This window comes from Bufo bufo, chromosome 6 (genome assembly GCF_905171765.1).
Source record: "Bufo bufo chromosome 6, aBufBuf1.1, whole genome shotgun sequence".
In the NCBI taxonomy this organism is placed as follows: domain Eukaryota; kingdom Metazoa; phylum Chordata; class Amphibia; order Anura; family Bufonidae; genus Bufo; species Bufo bufo.
Genome location: NC_053394.1, coordinates 438,110,088 through 438,136,811, shown reverse-complemented (window position 1 = coordinate 438,136,811; position 26,724 = coordinate 438,110,088). Strand labels below are relative to the sequence as shown.

At 50.2% G+C, this 26,724-nt stretch overlaps 2 protein-coding genes across 3 annotated transcripts in view; one reads left to right on the top strand and one right to left on the bottom strand.

Annotated features, from left to right (window-relative positions):
* The window catches only part of ATAD5 (ATPase family AAA domain containing 5), a 31,332-nt gene extending 16,351 nt beyond the window's left edge, over positions 1-14,981 (top strand). For both annotated transcript variants that reach the window (XM_040435869.1, XM_040435868.1), the window contains exons 16-23: positions 9,860-9,978; positions 10,365-10,458; positions 10,572-10,636; positions 11,959-12,139; positions 12,519-12,637; positions 13,549-14,315; positions 14,391-14,549; positions 14,635-14,981. In XM_040435869.1, the coding sequence (XP_040291803.1) occupies positions 9,860-9,978; positions 10,365-10,458; positions 10,572-10,636; positions 11,959-12,139; positions 12,519-12,637; positions 13,549-14,315; positions 14,391-14,549; positions 14,635-14,713 (1,583 nt within the window). In that variant the 3' untranslated portion in view covers positions 14,714-14,981. The remainder of the gene's footprint in view (positions 1-9,859; positions 9,979-10,364; positions 10,459-10,571; positions 10,637-11,958; positions 12,140-12,518; positions 12,638-13,548; positions 14,316-14,390; positions 14,550-14,634) is intronic.
* An 83-nt stretch (positions 14,982-15,064) lies between these two features.
* TEFM (transcription elongation factor, mitochondrial) lies at positions 15,065-21,575 on the bottom strand. Its single transcript, XM_040435870.1, has 5 exons — positions 21,521-21,575; positions 20,012-20,220; positions 16,791-16,940; positions 16,221-16,715; positions 15,065-16,190 (listed from the first exon to the last, which is right to left on the bottom strand). Exons 1-4 carry the CDS (start codon positions 21,552-21,554, stop codon positions 16,278-16,280), a joined length of 831 nt encoding a protein of 276 aa, XP_040291804.1. The 5' UTR covers positions 21,555-21,575; the 3' UTR covers positions 15,065-16,190; positions 16,221-16,277.
* Between the last annotated feature and the right edge of the window lie 5,149 nt (positions 21,576-26,724).

Genomic DNA, 26,724 nt, shown 5'->3' with positions numbered 1-26,724 from the left:
ACAGGAGAATACAATATATTGCTCCTGTTATCAGCCATTTCAGGGGAGAGGATGACTGTAGGACAGGAGAATACAATATATTGCTCCTGTTATCAGCCATTTCAGGGGAGAGGATGACTGTAGGACAGGAGAATACAGTCTATTGCTCCCTGTTATCAGCCATTTCAGGGGAGAGGATGACTGTAGGACAGGAGAATACAATATATTGCCCCCTGTTATCAGCCATTTCAGGGGAGAGGATGACTGTAGGACAGGAGAATACAATATATTGCCCCCTGTTATCAGCCATTTCAGGGGAAAGGATGACTGTAGGACAGGAGAATACAGTCTATTGCTCCTGTTATCAGCCATTTCAGGGGAGAGGATGACTGTAGGACAGGAGAATACAGTCTATTGCTCCCTGTTATCAGCCATTTCAGGGGAGATGATGACTGTAGGACAGGAGAATACAGTTTATTGCCCCCTGTTATCATCCATTTTAGGGGAGAGGATGACTGTAGGACAGGAGAATACAATCTATTGCCCCGTTATCAGCCATTTCAGGGAAGAGGATGACTGTAGGACAGGAGAATACAGTCTATTGCTCCCTGTTATCAGCCATTTCAGGGGAGAGGATGACTGTAGGACAGGAGAATACAATATATTGCTCCCTGTTATCAGCCATTTCAGGGGAGAGGATGACTGTAGGACAGGAGAATACAATCTATTGCTCCCTGTTATCAGACATTTCAGGGGAGAGGATGACTGTAGGACAGGAGAATACAGTCTATTGCCCCCTGTTATCAGCCATTTCAGGGGAGAGGATGACTGTAGGACAGGAGAATACAGTCTATTGCCCCCTGTTATCAGCCATTTCAGAGGAGAGGATGACTGTAGGACAGGAGAATACAGTCTATTGCTCCCTGTTATGGGAGAGAATGACTGTAGGACAGGAGAATACAGTCTATTACTCCCTGTTATCAGCCATTTCAGAGGAGAGGATGACTGTAGGACAGGAGAATACAGTCTATTGCTCCCTGTTATCAGCCATTTCAGGGGAGAGGATGACTGTAGGACAGGAGAATACAGTCTATTGCTTCCTGTTATCAGCCATTTCAGGGGAGAGGATGACTGTAGGACAGGGGAATACAGTCTATTACTCCGTTATCAGCCATTTCAGGGGAGAGGATGACTGTAGGACAGGAGAATACAGTCTATTGCTCCTGTTATCAGCCATTTCAGATGAGAGGATGACTGTAGGACAGGAGAATACAGTCTATTGCTCCCTGTTATCAGACATTTCAGGGGAGAGGATGACTGTAGGACAGGAGAACACAATCTATTGCTCCCTGTTATCAGCCATTTCAGGGGAGAGTATGACTGTAGGACAGGAGAATACAGTTTATTGCCCCCTGTTATCATCCATTTTAGGGGAGAGGATGACTGTAGGACAGGAGAATACAGTCTATTGCCCCGTTATCAGCCATTTCAGGGAAGAGGATGACTGTAGGACAGGAGAATACAGTCTATTGCTCCCTGTAATCAGCCATTTCAGGGGATAGGATGACTGTAGGACAGGAGAATACAGTCTATTGCCCCCTGTTATCAGCCATTTCAGGGGATAGGATGACTGTAGGACAGGAGAATACAGTCTATTGCCCCCTGTTATCAGCCATTTCAGGGGAGAGGATGACTGTAGGACAGGAGAATACAGTCTATTGCTCCCTGTAATCAGCCATTTCAGAGGAGAGGATGACTGTAGGACAGGAGAATACAGTCTATTGCTCCCTGTTATCAGCCATTTCAGGGGAGAGGATGACTGTAGGACAGGAGAATACAATCTATTGCTCCCTGTTATCAGACATTTCAGGGGAGAGGATGACTGTAGGACAGGAGAATACAGTCTATTGCCCCCTGTTATCAGCCATTTCAGGGGAGAGGATGACTGTAGGACAGGAGAATACAGTCTATTGCCCCCTGTTATCAGCCATTTCAGGGGAGAGGATGACTGTAGGACAGGAGAATACAGTCTATTGCCCCCTGTTATCGGCCATTTCAGGGGAGAGGATGACTGTAGGACAGGAGAATGCAATCTATTGCTCCCTGTTATCAGCCATTTCAGAGGAGAGGATGACTGTAGGACAGGAGAATACAGTCTATTGCCCCCTGTTATCAGCCATTTCAGGAGAGAGGATGACTGTAGGACAGGAGAATACAGTCTATTGCCCCCTGTTATCAGCCATTTCAGGGGAGAGGATGACTGTAGGACAGGAGAATACAGTCTATTGCCCCCTGTTATCAGCCATTTCAGGGGAGAGGATGACTGTAGGACAGGAGAATACAATCTATTGCCTCCTCCTGTTATCAGCCATTTCAGAGGAGAGGATGACTGTAGGACAGGAGAATACAGTCTATTGCCCCCTGTTATCAGCCATTTCAGGGGGAAGGATGACTGTAGGACAGGAGAATACAATCTATTGCCCCCTGTTATCAGCCATTTCAGGGGAGAGGATGACTGTAGGACAGGAGAATACAGTCGATTGCTCCCTGTTATCAGCCATTTCAGGGGAGAGGATGACTGTAGGACAGGAGAATACAGTCTATTGCTCCCTGTAATCAGCCATTTCAGGGGAGAGGATGACTGTAGGACAGGAGAATACAGTCTATTGTTCCCTGTTATCAGCCATTTCAGGGGAGAGGATGACTGTAGGACAGGAGAATACAGTCTATTGCCCCCTGTTATCAGCCATTTCAGGGGAGAGGATGACTGTAGGACAGGAGAATACAATATATTGCTCCTGTTATCAGCCATTTCAGGGGAGAGGATGACTGTAGGACAGGAGAATACAATATATTGCTCCTGTTATCAGCCATTTCAGGGGAGAGGATGACTGTAGGACAGGAGAATACAGTCTATTGCCCCCTGTTATCAGCCATTTCAGGGGAGAGGATGACTGTAGGACAGGAGAATACAGTCTATTGCCCCCTGTTATCAGCCATTTCAGGGGAGAGGATGACTGTAGGACAGGAGAATACAGTCTATTGCCCCCTGTTATCAGCCATTTCAGGGGAGAGGATGACTGTATTCTCCTGTCCTACAGTCATCCTCTCCTCTGAAATGGCTGATAACAGGGGGCAATAGACTGTATTCTCCTGTCCTACAGTCATCCTCTCCCCTGAAATGGCTGATAACAGGGGGCAATAGACTGTATTCTCCTGTCCTACAGTCATCCTCTCCCCTGAAATGGCTGATAACAGGGGGCAATAGACTGTATTCTCCTGTCCTACAGTCTATTGCTCCCTGTTATCAGCCATTTCAGGGGAGAGGATGACTGTAGGACAGGAGAATACAGTCTATTGCTCCCTGTTATCAGCCATTTCAGGGGAGAGGATGACTGTAGGACAGGAGAATACAGTCTATTGCTCCCTGTTATCAGCCATTTCAGGGGAGAGTATGACTGTAGGACAGGAGAATACAGTTTATTGCCCCCTGTTATCATCCATTTTAGGGGAGAGGATGACTGTAGGACAGGAGAATACAGTCTATTGCCCCCTGTTATCAGCCATTTCAGGGGAGAGGATGACTGTAGGACAGGAGAATACAGTCTATTGCCCCCTGTTATCAGCCATTTCAGGGGATAGGATGACTGTAGGACAGGAGAATACAGTCTATTGCTCCCTGTTATCAGCCATTTCAGGGGAGAGGATGACTGTAGGACAGGAGAATACAGTCTATTGCTCCCTGTTATCAGCCATTTCAGGGGAGAGGATGACTGTAGGACAGGAGAATACAATCTATTGCCTCCTGTTATCGGCCATTTCAGGGGAGAGGATGACTGTAGGACAGGAGAATACAGTCTATTGCTCCCTGTTATCAGCCATTTCAGGGGAGAGGATGACTGTAGGACAGGAGAATACAGTCTATTGCTCCCTGTTATCAGCCATTTCAGGGGGAGGATGACTGTATTCTCCTGTCCTACAGTCTATTGCCCCCTGTTATCAGCCATTTCAGGGGAGAGGATGACTGTAGGACAGGAGAATACAATCTATTGCCCCCTGTTATCAGCCATTTCAGGGGAGAGGATGACTGTAGGACAGGAGAATACAGTCTATTGCTCCCTGTTATCAGCCATTTCAGAGGAGAGGATGACTGTAGGACAGGAGAATACAATCTATTGCTCCCTGTTATCAGCCATTTCAGGGGAGAGGATGACTGTAGGACAGGAGAATACAATATATTGCTCCTGTTATCAGCCATTTCAGGGGAGAGGATGACTGTAGGACAGGAGAATACAATATATTGCTCCTGTTATCAGCCATTTCAGGGGAGAGGATGACTGTAGGACAGGAGAATACAGTCTATTGCTCCCTGTTATCAGCCATTTCAGGGGAGAGGATGACTGTAGGACAGGAGAATACAATATATTGCCCCCTGTTATCAGCCATTTCAGGGGAGAGGATGACTGTAGGACAGGAGAATACAGTCTATTGCTCCTGTTATCAGCCATTTCAGGGGAGAGGATGACTGTAGGACAGGAGAATACAGTCTATTGCTCCCTGTTATCAGCCATTTCAGGGGAGATGATGACTGTAGGACAGGAGAATACAGTTTATTGCCCCCTGTTATCATCCATTTTAGGGGAGAGGATGACTGTAGGACAGGAGAATACAATCTATTGCCCCGTTATCAGCCATTTCAGGGAAGAGGATGACTGTAGGACAGGAGAATACAGTCTATTGCCCCTGTTATCAGCCATGTCAGTGGAGAGGATGACTGTAGGACAGGAGAATACAGTCTATTGCCCCCTGTTATCAGCCATTTCAGGGGAGAGGATGACTGTAGGACAGGAGAATACAGTCTATTGCCCCCTGTTATCAGCCATTTCAGAGGAGAGGATGACTGTAGGACAGGAGAATACAGTCTATTACTCCCTGTTATCAGCCAATTCAGAGGAGAGGATGACTGTAGGACAGGAGAATACAGTCTATTGCTCCCTGTTATCAGCCATTTCAGGGGAGAGGATGACTGTAGGACAGGAGAATACAGTCTATTGCTTCCTGTTATCAGCCATTTCAGGGGAGAGGATGACTGTAGGACAGGGGAATACAGTCTATTACTCCGTTATCAGCCATTTCAGGGGAGAGGATGACTGTAGGACAGGAGAATACAGTCTATTGCTCCTGTTATCAGCCATTTCAGAGGAGAGGATGACTGTAGGACAGGAGAATACAGTCTATTGCTCCCTGTTATCAGACATTTCAGGGGAGAGGATGACTGTAGGACAGGAGAATACAATCTATTGCTCCCTGTTATCAGCCATTTCAGGGGAGAGTATGACTGTAGGACAGGAGAATACAGTTTATTGCCCCCTGTTATCATCCATTTTAGGGGAGAGGATGACTGTAGGACAGGAGAATACAGTCTATTGCCCCGTTATCAGCCATTTCAGGGAAGAGGATGACTGTAGGACAGGAGAATACAGTCTATTGCTCCCTGTAATCAGCCATTTCAGGGGATAGGATGACTGTAGGACAGGAGAATACAGTCTATTGCCCCCTGTTATCAGCCATTTCAGGGGATAGGATGACTGTAGGACAGGAGAATACAGTCTATTGCCCCCTGTTATCAACCATTTCAGGGGAGAGGATGACTGTAGGACAGGAGAATACAGTCTATTGCTCCCTGTAATCAGCCATTTCAGAGGAGAGGATGACTGTAGGACAGGAGAATACAGTCTATTGCTCCCTGTTATCAGCCATTTCAGGGGAGAGGATGACTGTAGGACAGGAGAATACAATCTATTGCTCCCTGTTATCAGACATTTCAGGGGAGAGGATGACTGTAGGACAGGAGAATACAGTCTATTGCCCCCTGTTATCAGCCATTTCAGGGGAGAGGATGACTGTAGGACAGGAGAATACAGTCTATTGCCCCCTGTTATCAGCCATTTCAGGGGAGAGGATGACTGTAGGACAGGAGAATACAGTCTATTGCCCCCTGTTATCAGCCATTTCAGGGGAGAGGATGACTGTAGGACAGGAGAATACAGTCTATTGCCCCCTGTTATCAGCCATTTCAGGAGAGGATGACTGTAGGACAGGAGAATACAGTCTATTGCCCCCTGTTATCAGCCATTTCAGGGGAGAGGATGACTGTAGGACAGGAGAATACAGTCTATTGCCCCCTGTTATCGGCCATTTCAGGGGAGAGGATGACTGTAGGACAGGAGAATGCAATCTATTGCTCCCTGTTATCAGCCATTTCAGAGGAGAGGATGACTGTAGGACAGGAGAATACAGTCTATTGCCCCCTGTTATCAGCCATTTCAGGAGAGAGGATGACTGTAGGACAGGAGAATACAGTCTATTGCCCCCTGTTATCAGCCATTTCAGGGGAGAGGATGACTGTAGGACAGGAGAATACAGTCTATTGCCCCCTGTTATCAGCCATTTCAGGGGAGAGGATGACTGTAGGACAGGAGAATACAGTCTATTGCCCCCTGTTATCAGCCATTTCAGAGGAGAGGATGACTGTAGGACAGGAGAATACAGTCTATTGCTCCCTGTTATGGGAGAGAATGACTGTAGGACAGGAGAATACAGTCTATTACTCCCTGTTATCAGCCATTTCAGAGGAGAGGATGACTGTAGGACAGGAGAATACAGTCTATTGCTCCCTGTTATCAGCCATTTCAGGGGAGAGGATGACTGTAGGACAGGAGAATACAGTCTATTGCTTCCTGTTATCAGCCATTTCAGGGGAGAGGATGACTGTAGGACAGGGGAATACAGTCTATTACTCCGTTATCAGCCATTTCAGGGGAGAGGATGACTGTAGGACAGGAGAATACAGTCTATTGCTCCTGTTATCAGCCATTTCAGATGAGAGGATGACTGTAGGACAGGAGAATACAGTCTATTGCTCCCTGTTATCAGACATTTCAGGGGAGAGGATGACTGTAGGACAGGAGAATACAATCTATTGCTCCCTGTTATCAGCCATTTCAGGGGAGAGTATGACTGTAGGACAGGAGAATACAGTTTATTGCCCCCTGTTATCATCCATTTTAGGGGAGAGGATGACTGTAGGACAGGAGAATACAGTCTATTGCCCCGTTATCAGCCATTTCAGGGGAGAGGATGACTGTAGGACAGGAGAATACAGTCTATTGCTCCCTGTAATCAGCCATTTCAGGGGATAGGATGACTGTAGGACAGGAGAATACAGTCTATTGCCCCCTGTTATCAGCCATTTCAGGGGATAGGATGACTGTAGGACAGGAGAATACAGTCTATTGCCCCCTGTTATCAACCATTTCAGGGGAGAGGATGACTGTAGGACAGGAGAATACAGTCTATTGCTCCCTGTTATCAGCCATTTCAGGGGAGAGGATGACTGTAGGACAGGAGAATACAATCTATTGCTCCCTGTTATCAGACATTTCAGGGGAGAGGATGACTGTAGGACAGGAGAATACAGTCTATTGCCCCCTGTTATCAGCCATTTCAGGGGAGAGGATGACTGTAGGACAGGAGAATACAGTCTATTGCCCCCTGTTATCAGCCATTTCAGGGGAGAGGATGACTGTAGGACAGGAGAATACAGTCTATTGCCCCCTGTTATCAGCCATTTCAGGGGAGAGGATGACTGTAGGACAGGAGAATACAGTCTATTGCCCCCTGTTATCAGCCATTTCAGGAGAGGATGACTGTAGGACAGGAGAATACAGTCTATTGCCCCCTGTTATCAGCCATTTCAGGGGAGAGGATGACTGTAGGACAGGAGAATACAGTCTATTGCCCCCTGTTATCGGCCATTTCAGGGGAGAGGATGACTGTAGGACAGGAGAATGCAATCTATTGCTCCCTGTTATCAGCCATTTCAGAGGAGAGGATGACTGTAGGACAGGAGAATACAGTCTATTGCCCCCTGTTATCAGCCATTTCAGGAGAGAGGATGACTGTAGGACAGGAGAATACAGTCTATTGCCCCCTGTTATCAGCCATTTCAGGGGAGAGGATGACTGTAGGACAGGAGAATACAGTCTATTGCCCCCTGTTATCAGCCATTTCAGGGGAGAGGATGACTGTAGGACAGGAGAATACAGTCTATTGCCTCCTGTTATCAGACATTTCAGAGGAGAGGATGACTGTAGGACAGGAGAATACAGTCTATTGCCCCCTGTTATCAGCCATTTCAGGGGGAAGGATGACTGTAGGACAGGAGAATACAATCTATTGCCCCCTGTTATCAGCCATTTCAGAGGAGAGGATGACTGTAGGACAGGAGAATACAGTCTATTGCTCCCTGTTATCAGCCATTTCAGAGGAGAGGATGACTGTAGGACAGGAGAATACAGTCTATTGCCCCTGTTATCAGCCATTTCAGGGGGGAGGATGACTGTAGGACAGGAGAATACAGTCTATTGCTCCCTGTTATCAGACATTTCAGGGGAGAGGATGACTGTAGGACACTAGAATACAGTCTATTGCTCCCTGTTATCAGCCATTTCAGGGGAGAGGGTGACTGTAGGACAGGAGAATACAGGCTATTGCTCCCTGTTATCAGCCATTTCAGAGGAGAGGATGACTGTAGGACACTAGAATACAGTCTATTGCTCCCTGTTATCAGCCATTTCAGGGGAGAGGGTGACTGTAGGACAGGAGAATACAGTCTATTGCCCCCTGTTATCAGCCATTTCAGGGGAGAGGATGACTGTAGGACAGGAGAATACAGTCTATTGCCCCCTGTTATCGGCCATTTCAGGGGAGAGGATGACTGTAGGACAGGAGAATGCAATCTATTGCTCCCTGTTATCAGCCATTTCAGAGGAGAGGATGACTGTAGGACAGGAGAATACAGTCTATTGCCCCCTGTTATCAGCCATTTCAGGGGATAGGATGACTGTAGGACAGGAGAATACAGTCTTGCCCCCTGTTATCAGCCATTTCAGGGGAGAGGATGACTGTAGGACAGGAGAATACAGTCTATTGCTCCCTGTAATCAGCCATTTCAGAGGAGAGGATGACTGTAGGACAGGAGAATACAGTCTATTGCTCCCTGTTATCAGCCATTTCAGGGGAGAGGATGACTGTAGGACAGGAGAATACAATCTATTGCTCCCTGTTATCAGACATTTCAGGGGAGAGGATGACTGTAGGACAGGAGAATACAGTCTATTGCCCCCTGTTATCAGCCATTTCAGGGGAGAGGATGACTGTAGGACAGGAGAATACAGTCTATTGCCCCCTGTTATCAGCCATTTCAGGGGAGAGGATGACTGTAGGACAGGAGAATACAGTCTATTGCCCCCTGTTATCAGCCATTTCAGGAGAGGATGACTGTAGGACAGGAGAATACAATCTATTGCCCCCTGTTATCAGCCATTTCAGGGGAGAGGATGACTGTAGGACAGGAGAATACAGTCTATTGCTTCCTGTTATCAGCCATTTCAGAGGAGAGGATGACTGTAGGACAGGAGAATACAATCTATTGCCTCCTCCTGTTATCAGCCATTTCAGAGGAGAGGATGACTGTAGGACAGGAGAATACAGTCTATTGCCCCCTGTTATCAGCCATTTCAGGGGGAAGGATGACTGTAGGACAGGAGAATACAATCTATTGCCCCCTGTTATCAGCCATTTCAGAGGAGAGGATGACTGTAGGACAGGAGAATACAGGCTATTGCTCCCTGTTATCAGCCATTTCAGGAGAGAGGATGACTGTAGTGTAGTTCAGTATGAGGGCTGACAGATGCCCCATCACCACTGATGTCCCCTGCACAGGTAGTTCTGTATTTCTTCTGAAGCTTTAGATGTGTGCGGTGTCGGTAGAGATAAGCGGTGCCTCCTGGGTGGATGTTAAGATTCTCCTCTTTAGCTCCACAGCCCGGCCAAGATGGAAAAGCTTCCAGACCGCATCCTTTTGTAACAGATAAAGAGTCCGGATCAGAGGAATCTCAACGGAAATCTGCCACGTCCCTCATTCTTTTTGAGGAGGTATATATTATGGGGTGCACATGTATGAGTCCCTGCCTCCTGTGTGGATTGTGGGGTGCACATGTATGAGCCCCTGCCTCCTGTGTGGATTGTGGGGTGCACATGTATGAGCCCCTGCCTCCTGTGTGGATTGTGGGGTGCACATGTATGAGCCCCTGCCTCCTGTGTGGGGTGCACATGTATGAGCCCCTGCCTCCTGTGTGGATTGTGGGGTGCACATGTATGAGCCCCTGCCTCCTGTGTGGGGTGCACATGTATGAGCCCCTGCCTCCTGTGTGGGGTGCACATGTATGAGCCCCTGCCTCCTGTGTGGGGTGCACATGTATGAGCCCCTGCCTCCTGTGTGGGGTGCACATGTATGAGCCCCTGCCTCCTGTGTTTTGCAGGTTGACATCATATTTGATGATGATGTTGGATTTTTAAGCGCCATCAAGACGTTTATGAGCACAACCAAGCGGCCTGTGGTTCTTACGAGCAGTGGTGAGTACAGGGCAGAACATACACCTGCTGTGTCCATGTGGATGGTAGTCAGATAGGTCTGGATCTTAGGTTGTCAGGCTGTTTAGTGACTGTGTATTTATCTTGTGTCTCAGATCCTCTGTTTGGGATGATGTTTGATGGAGCATTTGAGGAGGTCTCCTTCCATACTCCTTCTGTGGTAAGTAGCAGTCCCCGAGGTCTCCTTCCATACCCCTTCTGTGGTAAGTAGCAGACCCTGAGGTCTCCTTCCATAGTAAGTAGCAGACCCCGATGTCTGCTTCCATACTCCTTCTGTGGTAAGTAGCAGACCCCGAGGTCTCCTTCCATACCCCTTCTGTGGTAAGTAGTAGTCCCCGAGGTCTCCTTCCATACCCCTTCTGTGGTAAGTAGCAATCCCCGAGGTCTCCATCCATACCCCTTCTGTGGTAAGTAGCAATCCCTGAGGTCTCCTTCCATACTCCTTCTGTGGTAAGTAGCAGTCCCTGAGGTCTCCTTCCATACTCCTTCTGTGGTAAGTAGCAGACCCCGAGGTCTCCTTCCATACCCCTTCTGTGGTAAGTAGCAGACCCCTGAGGTCTCCTTCCATACTCCTTCTGTGGTAAGTAGCAGTCCCCGAGGTCTCCTTCCATACTCCTTCTGTGGTAAGTAGCAGTCCCCGAGGTCTCCTTCCATACTCCTTCTGTGGTAAGTAGCAGACCCCGAGGTCTCCTTCCATACCCCTTCTGTGGTAAGTAGCAGACCCCTGAGGTCTCCTTCCATACTCCTTCTGTGGTAAGTAGCAGTCCCCGAGGTCTCCTTCCATACTCCTTCTGTGGTAAGTAGCAGTCCCAGAGGTCTCCTTCCATACTCCTTCTGTGGTAAGTAGCAGACCCCGAGGTCTCCTTCCATACTCCTTCTGTGGTAAGTAGCAGTCCCTGAGGTCTCCTTCCATACTCCTTCTGTGGTAAGTAGCAGACCCCGAGGTCTCCTTCCATACCCCTTCTGTGGTAAGTAGCAATCCCCGAGGTCTCCTTCCATACCCCTTCTGTGGTAAGTAGCAGACCCCTGAGGTCTCCTTCCATACTCCTTCTGTGGTAAGTAGCAGTCCCCGAGGTCTCCTTCCATACTCCTTCTGTGGTAAGTAGCAGTCCCCGAGGTCTCCTTCCATACTCCTTCTGTGGTAAGTAGCAATCCCCGAGGTCTCCTTCCATACCCCTTCTGTGGTAAGTAGCAGACCCCTGAGGTCTCCTTCCATACTCCTTCTGTGGTAAGTAGCAGTCCCCGAGGTCTCCTTCCATACTCCTTCTGTGGTAAGTAGCAGTCCCCGAGGTCTCCTTCCATACTCCTTCTGTGGTAAGTAGCAGACCCCGAGGTCTCCTTCCATACTCCTTCTGTGGTAAGTAGCAGTCCCCGAGGTCTCCTTCCATACTCTTTCTTCTGTGGTAAGTAGCAGACCCCGGTGAGGTCTGCAGCAGGACTGACTGCCATGAGGGACACTGACCCTTCTCTTCTGTGTTTCAGGTAAATGTTGCCAGTTTCCTTCAGGTTCTTTGTTTGGCCGAGAACCTCAGGACGGACCCCAAGGATGTCAGGAGGTTTGTGGCTGCCAGTAGATGTGACGTCAGGCAGAGTGTCCTGCAGCTGCAGTTCTGGGCTCGCAGCGGAGGTGGAGGATTGAGGGAGAAGCCGCTGCTGCCTCCTGGTGAGTTCTCCGTGGAATCCTTCAGGCATCGCCCCTACATACAGGCCCTGCTCTTATTTCTGCGGGCGAGTCCTCCAGCTCGCTGCTAGTTTCATCTCCCCGATATGTTTGACTTACCGGATTGTTACCTCCATGTCACACTGGGAAAACATTTCTTCCTTCTGCAGATCATTCTGCTCGGCTGCGGCAGATTCTTGGGAAATCATCTGTTATCCTGAGCTTTTCAGATTTTTGAATAGAACTCAGTACAGTGAACACTGACACACTGAGTAGTACTAGTAGTAGCCTCGTAGCTCTGCAGGAGAAGATAATGATAACTGAGAATGATAGCTGTGGGTGACTGGAAACGTTCATGCGCTCAGTAATCCGTGTGTTACAGATAACCAGAAGCTGAGCGAGGCCAGTGATGTGCCGGGGTGCAGTGTGGGGTGTGCCGAGAACCTGCTGGGTGTAAATAACATCATCGCCCCGACTGACAGCGTCATCTCCTTTCTGAAGGTGAGTGCTTCACACCATCCTCATCCCCTGCATATAACCGGGGGAGCGGATGGCGCTTCACTTCCAAGATCCGAAGTCGATTGGTTTTTGGTTTGATGCTGCACGGACACCTGTCTCCGTATAAAATGCTTCAGAGACTAAATTCCTTAAAGGGACACTGACAGGCCCCATAAACATATTTAGTTATTCCTATGCAGTCATAGGTCTATTAAAGTGTATTCCAATGGTATAAGAGAACCCCCTGTCCGCATTGTAAACCAACTTTATATTCATCTGTCAATCACATTTCTTTATGCCCAAGGGGTGTTTTTTCTCCTACCTTCGTGCCCAGCTCATTATTATTCACTGCGCTGGGCGGCTCTTACATTCCCCGATCCTGTCACCCGAGAGAAGAGCGCTGGATTCAATTACAAGGTTGGGAGGGTGCCGGCGCATGCGCAGATGGTCCGATTGAGGCCGATGCCCATAAGTATCTATCGGGCATGCGCGGGAACTGACAGGATCGGGGAATGTAAGAGCCGCCCAGCGCAGTGAATAATAATGAGCTGGGCACGAAGGTAGGAGAAAAAACGCCCCTTGGGCATAAAGAAATGTGATTGACAGATGAATATAAAGTTGGTTTACATGGTGTACAATGCGGACAGGGGGCACTCTTATACCATTGGAATACACTTTAATAGACCTATGACTGCATAGGAATAACTAAATATGTTTATAGGGCCTGTCAGTGTCCCTTTTAAGTTGCGCAGTGAATAACATCGGGCTTCGATCCTACGACTCTGGAGTTGGCTTCGGTACTGGCTGGTACCTCCAGTGTCAGCCAACTTCCGATTCCTGTTTGTAAAGTGGTAGCATCTAAGGCTGATGATGATCACGTCGATCTGACCCTGATCTCCAATCTTGTGCTGCAGGAGAAGATCCAGGAGGCGGCGGAGTGGGACAAGATCCTGCTGCTGTTGGCAGAGTTTCACACCAGGAAGGTTTATTTTACATCCAGTAATTTGGCGTTCCTTTTGCCATTACCTGTGCACGTGGGGTCACCAGTGGCCCCTCCTGTCTGCGAGTACCAGGAGCGGGCCCCGCTGCCTGACGATGACGGCAGTGTGAAGCAGTCTGCAGCCATGAAACGCAGGAGGAAACTGGTGCTGCTGCTGAATGACAGTGATTTGTTTGAGAGCGACTCCAACTCTCTGGATGAGGTCCTCGCTGTGAGCACGAAGCAGCCCGAAGAGAAGGCCCCACCGGTCAGTGCGGTCAGGGTTGTGAAGAGGACGCTCTCCTCAGCAGAGCTGCAGGCTTCCCTCCTGGTCTCTCAGTGTCTGGACTCCATGGCAGAATTTGCAGACCACATGTCCTCTCTGGACTGCTCCACTTCTGACACTGCGGATCCCGCTCACATCTGTGGTCCTAACTGGACAGAGAGCAGATTAAAGCATGGCCTGTGTGACGGGCTGCGGACAGACAGCAGGGACTGGTGGAGCGCGCAGAGCTGTGCCGAGATCCGGGCCCTCATGGAGGCGCTCGCCTTCCAGAAGTGCTCAGCCAAGCTTTCTAAAGCCCTGGACTCTAATCTGGACTTGTGCAAGCAGTCTGGTAGAGACCCGACGGAGGAGCTCACCCTGCACGTCCCCCAGGCCCGGGAGCAGCTGTACTTTGGCCAGCCGGCCGCCACTACTGGGTAAGTGTCCTGTGCGGAGTGTGAGCGCTGCCTCTGTGCTCGGTGGCTGATGAAGTGTCTGTATTCACGTTGTAGCAGCGCAGAGAGGCGGTTGTCGGTGGTGAAGGATGTGCTGTCCCATCGAGCCTTCATCAGCCTGGGGAACAGAGAGGTAAATGTGACGGAGTATCTCCCGGCCCTCCGCAGTATCTGCCGCTTACAGAAGGCGAAAGAGGAAGGCAAGACCAAAAGGAGGTGAGGAAACCATCAGCATGGAGGACTGCCTGGGCACCAGTCACAGGGTCAGCATTGCTCTTCATGTGACATCTTGTCTCCTCAGGTTCCTTCACTATCTGGAGGGAATCCATCTGGAGTTACCCAAAGCAACACTAAGCAGTCTGGCGGTGGACTTTCCCTGACCGTGCACTATGTGGCGGTGGAATCATGCACTTCCTTCAGACCTTTCTGTTTTGTACAAAGGACAACTTTATAATTTATCTCCCTGAATCTTGTTATTTTGATGATTATGTTCACCCCGTCTCGGGCGGCTCTGCTCCTGAGTGACCTTTTAGATTGTTTGGTTTTTATTGTTCCCAGAATTTATGTATTTACAAATTTGAATATTTTTTGTTTTTATATTCTGGAATATTAAAAGAGGCTTTAAATAAAGTCCCATCTACCTCTGTGCCGCCAACCACACCTGATGCTGCCCCCACAGCCCTGCTGCACTTGTCACACCCAGGACAGTGTGGGGTTAACAACTACTCCCCAGACCAGTCATGTGACTGAACCCCCGCTGCGGTCAGACTGACCTGTAGGAAACACCAGAACGTCTGCTTTCCACATTTAAAGGGAGTGTGTCCTCGGAAAGTGACCTGTTTAACATATTTGTAAATCATTTTTGATGCTTTTACTATTCCGTGTCAATATCTATAATTAAACAAAAGCCGTAACATCCTGCAGTTATCGGTCTGTACAGATCCCTCTACTGCAGTTATCTGCCATTGTAATCCTCTGTGTATAGATAAGACATGATCTGTCAGAGCTTGTCTACTCCACCTCCCTGCACAAGTGACACTGAGGGCCGCCCCGTATTCTGGAACTAGAAAGAAGACTCTGTCCAGTTTGGCAGGTAACATTTTTGGTGACACATTCCCTTTAATTCTAGGAGGCGGTGCACCTTGCCCCAATGGAATTCAGGGATGCAAATGAGCTCTTAAAGGGCCTAAGCCCTTCTTCCTCCACTCAGCTCTGACGCTGAATCGCGCAGGACAAAGGCTTATTCTGGAGATGCAATGAGGTACCAGACACTCCATGGGTAAGCTAGGCCGAGGCTTCCACCTAGCAGTGAGGTCACTAATGGGCGGGCTTTAGTGCTGCCCCGGCCTGTAAAACAGCTAGGGCAGCAATAAAGCCTGCCCCTCAGAGCTGGTGACATCACCAGGAACACTGCTAGGAGGAAGCCACTGCCTAGCAGAGTGATAAATGTAAGCAAAAAAGCCCTTGCCCTGCATCAGGACCATGATAGCTCTGATGCTCATGTCAGGGGGGGGGCTGCTTGGATGAAAATGGGGATACATCTGGTTCCAGCTCTAAACAACCCCTTTAATAAGCTCCGCCTCTGATGCCACCATATGTAAGGCAGCGATCTTATAAGTCAATGTCCAACCTTTTAAACAGGCCTTGAGATGTGACTGGGATACTAAATAAGTCAGCACCCCATCTGCAGACAGCGGTTTCAGATGATTGCCCCTCATCAGAGCAGAGAGAACTGGGTGCTGTCTGCAGATGAGGTGCTGGCTAGTCATATCTCAAGGCCTGTTTGTTGAATCACTGCCATCTGGTGGCACCAGAGCTCATCTGCATCCCTATCCCTGAGGCCATGCTGATAGTCTCCTACACACGTACCCAGCATGGTAAAAGCGCCATCTGATCGTCCAGCAGCAGCACAAAGGAGGTCAGCTGAGGGGATTTGCTACGCCCTCAGACGGTAGAGTCGTTCCTGATGAGCTCATAGAAGGCGATGGCCTGCAGCAGAGCATCGCACAGCTCCTCGTTCCGGTTCTGTCCTCGGGACAGGCACTTGTGCTTGTACTGGAGAAGGAGGTCCGGTGTGAAGCGGAGCCGCGGCTGCTCCAGGGTCCCGGCCTCTTCCACCAGCTGCTGCACTAAGTCCACGCCGCTCGTTTTACACCCACCCACCATGATGTCAAAATGCTTTCCCACTGTGGTCCTGGCCATGCTGAAGACCCTGTGCTCCCGCGCCACCACATAAGCAGGGTTCAGCAGCGCGTACAACATGGCTTCCACTATCCGCAGGTGCAACATCACAGGAAACAGGGAGGTGTTCTGGGCAGACAGCGAGCTTCTCTCAAGGATGTAGATGTCTGCTGCTGGGAGCTTAGAGACGGCTGAAGACACCTGTGGAGAGGAACCAGGAGCAGCGCTCAGCTACAGAACCGGCACCAGCAGACCCATGTAAAAGGCCAGACTTACATCTTCCAGGTAGAGATCAGTGGGCTGTCTCCCCTTCGCCATCAGGTACCATTCATGTTGCTGCCAGTCTCTCAGAGTCAGGGTGCGGTCCACATGAGCCCAGGCCAGTCTCTTCAGTCCAAACACAATGGAGACGATACTGTCCGCGGCCTAAGAAGACAGGAGGCGCTGTTACCTGCACAGGAGCAAGGGGGGTCCACACCTGCACAGGAGCGAGGGGGGTCCTCACCTGCAGGCGCTGTTACCTGCACAGGAGCGAGGGGGGGTCCTCACCTGCAGGCGCTGTTACCTGCACAGGAGCGAGGGGGGGTCCTCACCTGCAGGCGCTGTTACCTGCACAGGAGCGAGGAGGGTCTTCACGAGCAGGCGCTGTTACCTGCACAGGAGCGAGGGGGGTCCTCACCTGCAGGCGCTGTTACCTGCACAGGAGCGAGGGGGGTCCTCACCTGCAGGCGCTGTTACCTGCACAGGAGCGAGGGGGGTCCTCACCTGCAGGCGCTGTTACCTGCACAGGAGCGAGGGGGGTCCTCACCTGCAGGCGCTGTTACCTGCACAGGAGCGAGGGGGGTCCTCACCTGCACAGGAGCGAGGGGGGTCCTCACCTGCACAGGAGCGAGGGGGGTCCTCACCTGCACAGGAGCGAGGGGGGTCCTCACCTGCACAGGAGCGAGGGGGGTCCTCACCTGCACAGGAGCGAGGGGGGTCCTCACCTGCACAGGAGCGAGGGGGGTCCTCACCTGCACAGGAGCGAGGGGGGTCCTCACCTGCACAGGAGCGAGGGGGGTCCTCACCTGCACAGGAGCGAGGGGGGTCCTCACCTGCACAGGAGCGAGGGGGGTCCTCACCTGCACAGGAGCGAGGGGGGTCCTCACCTGCACAGGAGCGAGGGGGGTCCTCACCTGCACAGGAGCGAGGGGGGTCCTCACCTGCACAGGAGCGAGGGGGGGTCCTCACCTGCACAGGAGCGAGGGGGGGTCCTCACCTGCAGGCGCTGTTACCTGCACAGGAGCGAGGGGGGGTCCTCACCTGCAGGCGCTGTTACCTGCACAGGAGCGAGGGGGGGTCCTCACCTGCAGGCGCTGTTACCTGCACAGGAGCGAGGGGGGGTCCTCACCTGCAGGCGCTGTTACCTGCACAGGAGCGAGGGGGGGTCCTCACCTGCAGGCGCTGTTACCTGCACAGGAGCGAGGGGGGGTCCTCACCTGCAGGCGCTGTTACCTGCACAGGAGCGAGGGGGGGTCCTCACCTGCAGGCGCTGTTACCTGCACAGGAGCGAGGGGGGGTCCTCACCTGCAGGCGCTGTTACCTGCACAGGAGCGAGGGGGGGTCCTCACCTGCAGGCGCTGTTACCTGCACAGGAGCGAGGGGGGGTCCTCACCTGCAGGCGCTGTTACCTGCACAGGAGCGAGGGGGGGTCCTCACCTGCAGGCGCTGTTACCTGCACAGGAGCGAGGGGGGGTCCTCACCTGCAGGCGCTGTTACCTGCACAGGAGCGAGGGGGGGTCCTCACCTGCAGGCGCTGTTACCTGCACAGGAGCGAGGGGGGGTCCTCACCTGCAGGCGCTGTTACCTGCACAGGAGCGAGGGGGGGTCCTCACCTGCAGGCGCTGTTACCTGCACAGGAGCGAGGGGGGGTCCTCACCTGCAGGCGCTGTTACCTGCACAGGAGCGAGGGGGGGTCCTCACCTGCAGGCGCTGTTACCTGCACAGGAGCGAGGGGGGGTCCTCACCTGCAGGCGCTGTTACCTGCACAGGAGCGAGGGGGGGTCCTCACCTGCAGGCGCTGTTACCTGCACAGGAGCGAGGGGGGGTCCTCACCTGCAGGCGCTGTTACCTGCACAGGAGCGAGGGGGGGTCCTCACCTGCAGGCGCTGTTACCTGCACAGGAGCGAGGGGGGGTCCTCACCTGCAGGCGCTGTTACCTGCACAGGAGCGAGGGGGGGTCCTCACCTGCAGGCGCTGTTACCTGCACAGGAGCGAGGGGGGGTCCTCACCTGCAGGCGCTGTTACCTGCACAGGAGCGAGGGGGGGTCCTCACCTGCAGGCGCTGTTACCTGCACAGGAGCGAGGGGGGGTCCTCACCTGCAGGCGCTGTTACCTGCACAGGAGCGAGGGGGGGGTCCTCACCTGCAGGCGCTGTTACCTGCACAGGAGCGAGGGGGGGTCCTCACCTGCAGGCGCTGTTACCTGCACAGGAGCGAGGGGGGGTCCTCACCTGCAGGCGCTGTTACCTGCACAGGAGCGAGGGGGGCCCTCACCTGCAGGCGCTGATACCTGCACAGGCGCGAGGGGGGTCCTCACCTGCAGGCGCTGTTACCTGTACAGGAGCGAGGGGGGGTCCTCACCTGCAGGCGCTGTTACCTGCACAGGAGCGAGGGGGGGTCCTCACCTGCAGGCGCTGTTACCTGCACAGGAGCGAGGGGGGTCCTCACCTGCAGGCGCTGTTACCTGTACAGGAGCGAGGGGGGGTCCTCACCTGCAGGCGCTGTTACCTGCACAGGAGCGAGGGGGGGTCCTCACCTGCAGGCGCTGTTACCTGCACAGGAGCGAGGGGGGGTCCTCACCTGCAGGCGCTGTTACCTGCACAGGAGCGAGGGGGGGTCCTCACCTGCAGGCGCTGTTACCTGCACAGGAGCGAGGGGGGGTCCTCACCTGCAGGCGCTGTTACCTGCACAGGAGCGAGGGGGGGTCCTCACCTGCAGGCGCTGTTACCTGCACAGGAGCGAGGGGGGGTCCTCACCTGCAGGCGCTGTTACCTGCACAGGAGCGAGGGGGGGTCCTCACCTGCAGGCGCTGTTACCTGCACAGGAGCGAGGGGGGGTCCTCACCTGCAGGCGCTGTTACCTGCACAGGAGCGAGGGGGGGTCCTCACCTGCAGGCGCTGTTACCTGCACAGGAGCGAGGGGGGGTCCTCACCTGCAGGCGCTGTTACCTGCACAGGAGCGAGGGGGGGTCCTCACCTGCAGGCGCTGTTACCTGCACAGGAGCGAGGGGGGGTCCTCACCTGCAGGCGCTGTTACCTGCACAGGAGCGAGGGGGGGTCCTCACCTGCAGGCGCTGTTACCTGCACAGGAGCGAGGGGGGGTCCTCACCTGCAGGCGCTGTTACCTGCACAGGAGCGAGGGGGGTCCTCACCTGCAGGCGCTGATACCTGCACAGGAGCGAGGGGGGTCCTCACCTGCAGGCGCTGTTACCTGTACAGGAGCGAGGGGGGTCCTCACCTGCAGGCGCTCCACAGCAACTTCAGGCTTTAAGAAGTTTGCACTGTCTCGTCGGCCCCTCTTCTTGGCGTCACTGGGTGTGCAGCTCGGCGCAGGGGCATGGCTGGCATCAGGCTGCTCTGGGGTGGTGAACGCTCCATGGCTGCCCTCCTGGGGTGAGCTCCTCACTGCTCTGGTGCAGTACAGAGGCCGCAGGAAGATCTTCATACCTAAAAAAAGCAACAATCGGAGTATATAGGAAAGTATAACGGGGGCTGGGCAGAAGAAACTATAAGGAGGGGGGGGTGGAGATGGACAAGAGGGGGAGCACAAAGAGAGGCCGGACAATGGAAGTGCAGGAGCACAAGAAAGGTCCAGAATCATTGGGGAGCACAAGGAGCGGCTGAATAAAAGGAGGAGTACAAAGAGGGAGCACATGGAGGGGCACAAGCAGGAGCCCGGCAATGGGGAGGAGGGGTTCACAGTAAAGGTACAAGGGGGTGGAGAGAGAGGGTTATATAGGGGGTCCGGCGCAGTACAGAGTTGAGGTGAATAGAGGAAGCAGTATAGTTGGGTCTATAGAGAGTAGGGAGGTGCGGGGTGTATACAGGGAGGTACGGGCAGGATATGTGGAGAGCAGTACCAGGAGATATGGGGGGGGGTGGAGAGCAGTACCGGGAGATATGGGGGGGGGGGTGGAGAGCAGTACCGGGAGATATGGGGGGGGGGGGTGGAGAGCAGTATCGGGAGATATGGGGGTGGGGGGTGGAGAGCAGTGCCGGGAGATATGGGGGGGGGGGTGGAGAGCAGTACCGGGAGATATGGGGGGGGGGGGTGGAGAGCAGTACCGGGAGATATGGGGGGGGGGTGGAGAGAAGTACCGGGAGATATGGGGGGGGGGGTGGAGAGCAGTACCGGGAGATATGGGGGTGGAGAGCAGTGCCGGGAGATATGGGGGGGGGGGTGGAGAGCAGTACCGGGAGATATGGGGGGGGGGTGGAGAGAAGTACCGGGAGATATGGGGGGGGGGGGGAGAGCAGTACCGGGAGATATGGGGGTGGAGAGCAGTGCCGGGAGATATGGGGGGGGGGGGTGGAGAGCAGTGCCGGGAGATATGGGGGGGGGGGGGTGGAGAGCAGTACCGGGAGATATGGGGGGGGGGGTGGAGAGCAGTACCGGGAGATATGGGGGGGGGGGGGGGAGAGCAGTACCGGGAGATATGGGGGGGGGGGGTGGAGAGCAGTACCGGGAGATATGGGGGGGGGTGGAGAGCAGTACCGGGAGATATGGGGGGGGGGGGGAGAGCAGTACCGGGAGATATGGGGGGGGGGTGGAGAGCAGTACCGGGAGATATGGGGGGGGGGGGGAGAGCAGTACCGGGAGATATGGGGGGGGGGTGGAGAGCAGTACCGGGAGATATGGGGGGGGGTGTGTTGAGCAGTACCGGGAGATATGGGGGAGGGGAGAGCAGTACCGGCAGATATGGGGGGATGTATAGGAAGTGCTGCAGGACTTAACAGATGCACTTACCTCCATTTATCAGAGTTTTCAAGGTTCCGGACATCGGTGTCACGTGGGTCACTCGAATATGTCGCGATCTACTGACGTCAATGACACGTGACTGTACGCGGTGGGGAGGAGCCTACAGAACACGTCATACAAAGCCCTAGAGATGGCGCATGCTCATACTGCCCGTCAGATGCACACAGTGTTCCCCCTAGTGGTGACGACGAGCGGCGCGTCCCAGGCTGTAGATGTAGAACACCCGAGGGACGGCGGATCCCTGTGTGCGAGAGACCAATCATCAGTGACTATATACTGCGTATACGTGCAGTTATACCGCTATATGGAGGATACGTGCAGTTATACCGCTATATGGAGGATACGTGCAGTTATACCGCTATATGGAGGATATGTGTAGTTATACCGCTATATGGAGGATACGTGTAGTTATACCGCTATATGGAGGATACGTGTAGTTATACCGTTATATGGAGGATACGTGTAGTTATACCGTTATATGGAGGATACGTGTAGTTATACCGCTATATGGAGGATACGTGCAGTTATACCGCTATATGGAGGATACGTGTAGTTATACCGCTATATGGAGGATACGTGTAGTTATACCGTTATATGGAGGATACGTGTAGTTATACCGCTATATGGAGGATACGTGCAGTTATACCGCTATATGGAGGATACGTGCAGTTATACCGCTATATGGAGGATACGTGCAGTTATACCGCTATATGGAGGATACGTGCAGTTATACCGCTATATGGAGGATACGTGCAGTTATACCGTTATATGGAGGATACGTGCAGTTATACCGTTATATGGAGGATACGTGCAGTTATACCGTTATATGGAGGATACGTGCAGTTATACCGCTATATGGAGGATACGTGCAGTTATACCGTTATATGGAGGATACGTGCAGTTATACCGCTATATGGAGGATACGTGCAGTTATACCGCTATATGGAGGATACGTGTAGTTATACCGTTATATGGAGGATACGTGCAGTTATACCGTTATATGGAGGATACGTGCAGTTATACCGCTATATGGAGGATACGTGCAGTTATACCGCTATATGGAGGATACGTGTAGTTATACCGTTATATGGAGGATACGTGCAGTTATACCGTTATATGGAGGATACGTGCAGTTATACCGCTATATGGAGGATACGTGCAGTTATACCGCTATATGGAGGATACGTGCAGTTATACCGCTATATGGAGGATACGTGCAGTTATACCGCTATATGGAGGATACGTGCAGTTATACCGCTATATGGAGGATACGTGCAGTTATACCGTTATATGGAGGATACGTGCAGTTATACCGTTATATGGAGGATACGTGTAGTTATACCGTTATATGGAGGATACGTGCAGTTATACCGTTATATGGAGGATACGTGTAGTTATACCGTTATATGGAGGATACGTGCAGTTATACCGTTATATGGAGGATATGTGCAGTTATACCGCTATATGGAGGATACGTGCAGTTATACCGTTATATGGAGGATACGTGCAGTTATACCGTTATATGGAGGATACGTGCAGTTATACCGCTATATGGAGGATACATGTAGTTATACCGCTATATGGAGGATATGTGTATATTCAGTATCTGACAGAAGTGAGTACACCCCTGACATTTCTGTCAATCTTTTATTAGATCTTTTCCTTGGACAACACTTGTAAATTACTCAACACACCGTCATTGAAGGCGTCCTCTCACTTCGGCAAATGGCAGTTATCATGTAGATGCAGTTTATACCAGGCCCTTCCTAATGTATTGTTACTTTCCGTATTCCTTCCTTTGCTGGTTAGACTCATTATTCCATCACATTTTACATGGCTTGTTTCCATGGTTACAGACCACCCTGTAATCCAGAATTGGTTAATGAGCTTTTACACTATAAGAAAAATCTCCGGCCTATGTGCGTTCCTATGGTAAAGCCAGATTTTTTATCTAGCGTACAAGCACGACCACAGATGCTGGATTACAGGGTGGTCGTACCCATGGAAACGAGCAATGTATAATGTGATGGAAAAATGGGTTCTGCCACCAAAGGAAGCAACATGGAGAATGACAAGACATTAGTAAGGGCCTGCTATTAACTTTCTCTATGTGATACATTTCTGAACTGAGAGGACCCCTTTAATGTCTAAACCGCTGGCAACAAAAGTGAGTACACCCCTAAGTGTCCAAATTGTGCCCAAACTGTCAGTATATTGTGTGGCCACTATTATTATCCAGCACTGCCTTAAAGGGGTTGTCCAGGTTCAGAAAACAAAAAAAACATACAGTGGTATCACTGTAATCGTACTGACCCGGAGAATGAAGAGAACAGGTCAGTTTTATCTCATAGGGAACACTGTAAAAACAAAACCCATAAAACTATATAAATGTGGTATCACTGTAATCGTACTGACCCGGAGAATGAAGGGAACAGGTCAGTTTTATCTCATAGGGAACACTGTAAAAACAAAACCCATAAAACTATATAAATGTGGTATCACTGTAATCGTACTGACCCGGAGAATGAAGGGAACAGGTCAGTTTTATCTAATAGGAAACGCTGTAAAAACAAAACCCATAAAACTATATAAATGTGGTATCACTGTAATCGTACTGACCCAGAGGATGAAGAGAACAGGTCAGTTTTATCTCATAGTGAACGCTGTAATAACAAAACCCATAAAACTATATAAATGTGGTATCACTGTAATCGTACTGACCGGAGAATGAAGGGAACAGGTCAGTTTTATCTCATAGGGAACATCATAAAAACAAAACCCATAAAACTATATAAATGTGGTATCACTGTAATCGTACTGACCCGGAGAATGAAGAGAACAGGTCAGTTTTATCTCATAGTGAACGCTGTAAAAACAAAACCCATAAAACTATATAAATGTGGTATCTCTGTAATCGTACTGACCCGGAGAATGAAGAGAACAGGACAGTTTTATCTCATAGGGAACACTGTAAAAACAAAACCCATAAAACGATATAAATGTGGTATCACTGTAATCGTACTGACCCGGAGAATGAAGAGAACAGGACAGTTTTATCTCATAGGGAACGCTGTAAAAACAAAACCCATAAAACTATATAAATGTGGTATCACTGTAATCGTACTGACCTGGAGAATGAAGAGAACAGGTCAGTTTTATCTCATAGGGAACATCATAAAAACAAAACCCATAAAACTATATAAATGTGGTATCACTGTAATCGTACTGACCGGAGAATGAAGAGAACAGGTCAGTTTTATCTCATAGGGAACGCTGTAAGAACAAAACCCATAAAACTATATAAATGTGGTATCACTGTAATCGTACTGACCTGGAGAATAAAGGGAACAGGACAGTTTTATCTCATAGTGAACACTGTAAAAACAAAACTCATAAAACTATATAAATGTGGTATCGCTGTAATCGTACTGACCCGGAGAATGAAGAGAACAGGTCAGTTTTATCTCATAGGGAACGCTGTAAAAACAAAACCCATAAAACTATATAAATGTGGTATCTCTGTAATCGTACTGACCCGGAGAATGAAGAGAACAGGTCAGTTTTATCTCATAGAGAACACTGTAAAAACAAAACTCATAAAACTATATAAATGTGGTATCTCTGTAATCGTACTGACCCAGAGAATGAAGAGAACAGGACAGTTTTATCTCATAGGGAACACTGTAAATACAAAACCCATAAAACTATATAAATGTGGTATCCCTGTAATCGTACTGACCCGGAGAATGAAGGGAACAGGTCAGTTTTATCTCATAGGGAACGCTGTAATAACAAAACCCATAAAACTATATAAATGTGGTATCACTGTAATCGTACTGACCCGGAGAATGAAGAGAACAGGTCAGTTTTATCTCATAGTGAACGCTGTAATAACAAAACCCATAAAACTATATAAATGTGGTATCACTGTAATCGTACTGACCCAGAGAATGAAGAGAACAGGTCAGTTTTATCTCATAGGGAACACTGTAATAACAAAACCCATAAAACTATATAAATGTGGTATCACTGTAATCGTACTGACCCGGAGAATGAAGAGAACAGGTCAGTTTTATCTCATAGGGAACACTGTAATAACAAAACCCATAAAACTATATAAATGTGGTATCACTGTAATCGTACTGACCCGGAGAATGAAGAGAACAGGTCAGTTTTATCTCATAGGGAACGCTGTAAAAACAAAACCCATAAAACTATATAAATGTGGTATCACTGTAATCGTACTGACCCGGAGAATGAAGGGAACAGGTCAGTTTTATCTCATAGGGAACACTGTAAAAACAAAACCCATAAAACTATATAAATGTGGTATCACTGTAATCGTACTGACCCGGAGAATGAAGAGAACAGATCAGTTTTATCTCATAGTGAACGCTGTAATAACAAAACCCATAAAACTATATAAATGTGGTATCACTGTAATCGTACTGACCCGGAGAATGAAGAGAACAGGTCAGTTTTATCTCATAGGGAACGCTGTAAAAACAAAACCCATAAAACGATATAAATGTGGTATCACTGTAATCGTACTGACCCAGAGAATGAAGAGAACAGGTCAGTTTTATCTCATAGGGAACGCTGTAAAAACAAAACCCATAAAACGATATAAATGTGGTATCACTGTAATCGTACTGACCCGGAGAATGAAGAGAACAGGTCAGTTTTATCTCATAGTGAACGCTGTAATAACAAAACCCATAAAACTATATAAATGTGGTATCACTGTAATCGTACTGACCCGGAGAATCAGGAGAACAGGTCAGTTTTATCTCATAGTGAACGCTGTAATAACAAAACCCATAAAACTATATATAGCTGGTATCACTGTAATCGTACTGACCCGGAGAATGAAGGAAACAGGTCAGTTTTATCTCATAGGGAACACTGTAAAAACAAAACCCATAAAACTATATAAATGTGGTATCGCTGTAATCGTACTGACCCGGAGAATGAAGAGAACAGGACAGTTTTATCTCATAGGGAACATCATAAATACAAAACCCATAAAACGATATAAATGTGGTATCACTGTAATCGTACTGACCCAGAGAATGAAGGAAACAAGTCACTTGCATATAATTGGGAACGCTGTAATATCGAAACCTATAAAACTACTGTATATGATGACAGGTAGGTAAGGTAGTTATTTGATGACAGGTGAGGTAGATAGT

Bases quoted from the DNA above. Each gene is read 5' to 3' on its own strand.
- TEFM (XM_040435870.1), bottom strand. From the start codon at position 21,554: ATGTCCGGAACCTTGAAAACTCTGATAAATGGAG. The intron at 16,941-20,011 runs GTGAGGACCCCC...CTGTCTTCTTAG, and splicing joins TTGCTGTGGAGCGCCTGCAG to GCCGCGGACAGTATCGTCTC. The intron at 16,716-16,790 runs GTAAGTCTGGCC...TCCTCTCCACAG, and splicing joins CTGATCTCTACCTGGAAGAT to GTGTCTTCAGCCGTCTCTAA.